The sequence below is a fragment of the Naegleria gruberi genome (genome assembly GCF_000004985.1).
Source record: "Naegleria gruberi genomic scaffold NAEGRscaffold_67, whole genome shotgun sequence".
NCBI classification, from domain to species: Eukaryota; Heterolobosea; class Eutetramitea; order Acrasida; family Naegleriidae; genus Naegleria; species Naegleria gruberi.
In genome coordinates this window covers 246,213-251,706 of record NW_003163260.1, presented here as the reverse complement: position 1 = coordinate 251,706, position 5,494 = coordinate 246,213, and the positions used below count along the sequence as shown (strand labels likewise).

General features: G+C 29.9%; 1 protein-coding gene across 1 annotated transcript; it reads right to left on the bottom strand.

Annotated features, from left to right (window-relative positions):
- Window positions 1-981: 981 nt before the first annotated feature.
- Window positions 982-1,764, bottom strand: NAEGRDRAFT_74199 (uncharacterized protein; the record flags this gene model as incomplete). Its single annotated transcript, XM_002670797.1, has 1 exon — window positions 982-1,764. One exon carries the CDS (start codon window positions 1,762-1,764, stop codon window positions 982-984), a length of 783 nt encoding a protein of 260 aa, XP_002670843.1.
- Between the last annotated feature and the right edge of the window lie 3,730 nt (window positions 1,765-5,494).

The window sequence follows — 5,494 nt, the reverse complement described above, 5'->3', positions numbered from 1 at the left end:
AATAATAATAAATTATTCAATAATTTATATGCATCAATAATTTGATCATTATTTGGTAATGTTGATGATCCTAAATAATTTTCAAATTTTTCAAATTTTTTAATGTAGATAATAATAATTATTAATATAAATATTTAAAAAATAAAATTATACCTTCCAAGTTAACTTGTTGATGATGATCATTTCCAAAGTTGTCAGTAGCATCTACAGGTTGTTTAAACATTTTTTCGAATATCCACAACACAACAACAACTGTTCGAATATTTCACAAAAAGTAGTAATATAGTTCTTTTTCGTTAAATACATATATGTGTAATACCATTTATATCAACATAATACAACGACACAACTCATCATTAATGACTTCAATAACGGCAACATCATGTACAACATTATTCACATCACATTTTACATGCATTAGATGTTAGATTGTAAAAAGGATGTATGTGGATAACATCTAGATGTAAATGTGTTAATCATCATGATGTAAAATTAATCATATGTTAATAGTAGTGTTGTTGTTATTGTGATTATATTGTTGTGTACATTTACATTCGAGATGTGTATCATAACATCAAATGTAAATGTGTTTGTTAAACATGATGTTGATGTTATGCATGCACAACCGTTGTTGATCATCAAGTCTTGTTGATTTTAATTATTATTATTATTAAATTAATAATAATTATTAGATGTGTATGTATTATCCATCACATGTTGATAGTTGTTAATGTTGATGATAATGTTGTTGTTGTTGGTGATAATATGGTGATAGTGTAGTTGTTGATTGTTTGTGGCAGTTGATGATCATCATGTTTAGGTAACCTGATTGTTTTAGAAGAACGGATTGGGTGACTTGGCACTCAATTTTATGCAGAAGAATGGGAAAGTGCGTTATTTTTTTTTAAGCTTGAAATTTTATTAGTGTGATATCACTTTATGCCATATATGTAAACTTCAGAACTTGTACATGGATAACACTCAAAATATTTGAGCAAGACAATCACATGGTACGTTGTTCGCGTCTACTTCACTTGTTGTTGTTGTGGTACAAAGTGTATTAAGATGAGAAGATGATGACTCCAAGCCTTTGGTTTCTTCCTGTTGTAATTCTGAAAGAAGTAAATCCCAATAATAATTATCATTACTATCAGTTATATTACAATCATTACTACTACAACTAGTACTAGTACTACTATTAGTGGTGGTGGTAGCATTGCTTGAATTAGATTCATTATTATTAGAATAATTTACAATTTGAGGAGAGAGTGGTGATTTAACTTTAACTTTCTCAGTTGTAACAATACTATCAACTGATAATCTTCTTCTACCATGATTCTTACTAATTTTACAATTACCATAATTATTAGAAATGAAATCATTAGATTCCAATGATGATGGTGATATTGCAGTCAAGCCTTGATGATACTGTTGAATAACATTGGGAATTATTGATGATGGTGGTGCTGATGATGTACTACTATTTGTAATATTAACAATTTTGTAAACAGTTAAATCATTTGAATGTTGTTGTTTATCAAATTCAAAATAATTTAATAGAAATTTATCATTTTGTAATGGTTTTCTCAATCTTGATTGTTTAATATGCATATTATTATTTCGTTGATTCACTTTTACTTTTAATGTTACATTATTAGTTTCATCAATGAATGACATTTTGTTATTATTATTATTAGTATTATATTTATTAATATTAGAAGATGCATTCCTAGGATTAAATACTTGTTGATACTCTTGTTTCATTTTGTTATTATTAATATTAGGCTTGTGATGATATTTTGTACTTTTTTATGAAGGAAATAGTAGGAATTATTAAATATCAGATTGAGTTAAATGGGATGATTTCTCAAATTTTCCTTTTTTAGAAGCGAATCTTATTGAGAATTTCCAATTTTAACAAGGTTGGACTTGTAAATTGGATAATTCTTGTTGAAGGTGGTACGTACGTATGCGGGTGTATTGAGTGAGTAATATTTGATTCATTAGTGGATTGAATTAAATAATTCATTACTGGATTGAATTAAATATTATTGTAATAATTACTGTAAAGTCACCATTTCATCTTGTAGTTATTCTAATAGTAAGTAATATTGGTTTTGTTTTGATGTAATGGGTTGATGATGAAATTTCCAACAATGACTTGAAGAATACTCTCAATTTGTATAAAAATTGACTTTTGTGATTTGTATACTTGATTTGAATGATCATTAAAGATAGTACACCCTACCTACCTTGCACAACTTTACAATATTTTCTAATACTACTACTACTCCTAATAATTAAAACAATTGTCTGTTGACAATGTCACCTTTACAGTCAATTAATTGTTTGGAATTGCAACTACGCAATTAGAGTAATTTTTTTGCTATTTGAAATATTATTCCTTTTAACAGAATGCTGTTGTTGGGTGAGATTTTTATAGTATTGTTCATTTCAGGCAAGGAAATCTATCAACTTGATGTGGAAAGGTTCAAATTGATGCTTAATAGAAAGGTTGTTTGGATTGTTTCCAATTATTAAAATTAGAGGATGTTAGCATTTTCAAACTGTAATTGGAAAATCTATTTATGGTTGTAAATATATTGGAGAATCAGTTAATGGTACTAAAAGTATTACAATGGGACATCTTTGCAATTCTTTCATCAATGAGAATTATGGACAAGATGGTTTCCTTACCACAAGTTTATTTTGAATAATCCCGAATACATTATTTGCAGCTATTTTTCAGAAGCCAAGTAGTAGCCAATAGTGTGGATAAGGCATTCAACTTTTAAAAGTTGGTGGCTAGTTAGCACCCAACTTTCACTTCTTAGGTGTGAAAGTTATGTGTAAACTAGTTGGGGGCTAACTTTTTCCTCAACTTTTATAAAGTGGACAGTAAAAGTTGGGTGCTGTCTTTAAATTAGTTAAGGGTTATCTTTTAAGGCTCACTTTTCACTTCTTTTTTCACACAGTACTCACACAAGACCAACTTTGAAATTCAAATAAATAAACTTTATTGTAATAATTATACTTTAACTTGTAAATATATTAACCATGCTGAATGATGTCACACATTGTAAATATAACAGAGTAGATTATTAATCTAATTAATTATAGAGCATCAATAGATTTGAAATTAGATTGTTAATTATGAATAGATTTGAAACTAGATTTGAAACCATGGATATTTAGAAAGTGGTATAGTAAGTTCCACAAATAGAAACATAAAGTAGAATAGTATTATTGAGAATAAATATAGTAGTGGTGAATAACCAGTAGATTTTCCACATCTTTTATCAATAACAACAAGTATGATTAATGGTTAATATGAGAAAAATTAATAACAAACCTATTTCAATGGAATGGAATGACACTTCAACATGTAGTGAAGGGAGATACGACATCTGTATGAAATGATCTCAATCATTATTCAATATACTTACTCTGAATTGATGGCTGCAATTTTACCATCTCTCTGTCTCTGTGATGAATTAGAGACCAATAGATTAAGCTTGTGACTATTGTAGTCTCCGTTTCAAAGTGATGGAAGCTACAAAGGCTTTCTAACTCAGTGATATGAATCTATCTCAGCCTTCATCATCTTCTGAGAAGCCCTCAGCAACATCTAAAAAGACATCATCTCAAAACACAAAGACCACCAAGAATCAACAAGGTGGAAAAGAGGCTTCGAGTAAAGAACTTTTCAACCCAACAACAATTGTATTTCGAATTCAAGCTAATGTTTGTTGAGATGTTGAGAAAGGTGAGTAGCCTTCAAAGTTGAAAAGAAACATATACTTTATTGGAAAAGAGATCAGTTCGATTGCAAGATGAAATTATTAGAACTTTCTAATGAATTTTAAGAGGATTATCTTGATGAAAAATCGGAGTCCTTATCGTGGAGATGTTTTCAATAGAGAAGGAATATTATTGGAAGAGTTGAAAAGAAAGGCCAAGTATGAGATGATGAAACGCCTATTTCAAATCCATCCAAGAGAAAGATGTCTAAACATCAAGAATCTGATGGAGAAATTGAGGAAGATGGTAATGGAGAGCAGCATAAAGAGGAAGAATTCTAATAGTAAAAATTGTAATATTATAAAGAAGGTTAAATCATATATTCGAATATACCCAAGTCAACCTTAATTGAACTTGTAAAATTTTTGAACAAACCATCAATCAATGAACTAGTTAAATACTAACTGGCATTGAGAACAAAGTGGGGGTCTGCGCCGACCATTTTAGCTCCATATATTGCTCTCACTTTTGAAAAGATGACATCAAAAGTGAACCACCGACTTTAAGCCTCAAAAATACTGTTGGGCACAAGTGATGTGCGAACAAAAATAATCACAACCATTACTTGATAGCGTAAGTATGTAATAATGCCAACACCGTTTACAAACGCATAATGCATTTGGTTCATAAAGGTAAGTTGTGCAGTCATATTTCCACCAACATAGTGTATTCTTGCTACCAAACACAACTATTCGCTACTAAAATTGTTGATGGTAACTGTTGTTGTGGATGTGGGTGAATCATTAATCGTAATCTGGTGTTTTGGTGATTGTGCAGTTATTCAGGTCTTAGGGTATCATTGCCCTCTCCGTCGGTAAATTGTGTAAGGAAGATGATTATCACACTATCGAGAATAGAGTTGGTTATGGTTGTATCATTGAATTATCTACTATACGCATGCTTCTCAATAGTTTCATTAATTGAGTGTAATAATGTGGTACTAAATGGTATCTTGTAAATTACCAAAGTTTATATGGCTGGTAAATAAGAACTATGCCAATTTTCTATATTTCATTTGTTTTGCTAAGTTGTTGTCGGATATCATTAGGAATTTCGCTCGTAACACAATTTATAACACAACAGTTTTAGTCTGTTTTGTTTTAAATGATATGGAGATGTTTATGAAGTTATTTACAATGCAAATAAGTTGGATTAACTTCAGCAACAACAATAACTTGTGGTCCTAACATGGTAATACAACAAAAGTAAAATGGTTGTTCAAATAATAATTAAATCCGACATCTCCATCAGCAGATTGAATCTTTCCTTACATCCCACAGGATAACCATCAGGTCTATAATACTTTATCTAAATTTCTTCCTTTGATGGTGGAGGAATTGCGAAGTATAACCTTGAAGATTAGCAAAAGGAAGTTGATCAACAACTAATTGTGCCAAATAATCATCAATTTTTTCCTTCAAATTTTTGATATCATCAGAGGTGATTTATCTTGGTGATTCTTGTGTGGAGTTTGGAACGATGCAGTGAAGATGTGTTTTTTAATGTTTTGAAACATTTGACATTTAGAGTTGGTGTAGGTAACAATTGCCGGTAACTCGCGTTCTAAGGAAGTATGGTTATGAGCTTCTTAGTGAAACATTAATTTATGAACTTTACTAACTAAGCATTTATTCAAGAGCCATCTTAGGAACTTATTCTCAATAGTTTAACAATAACTATTCTAATAAGTAGT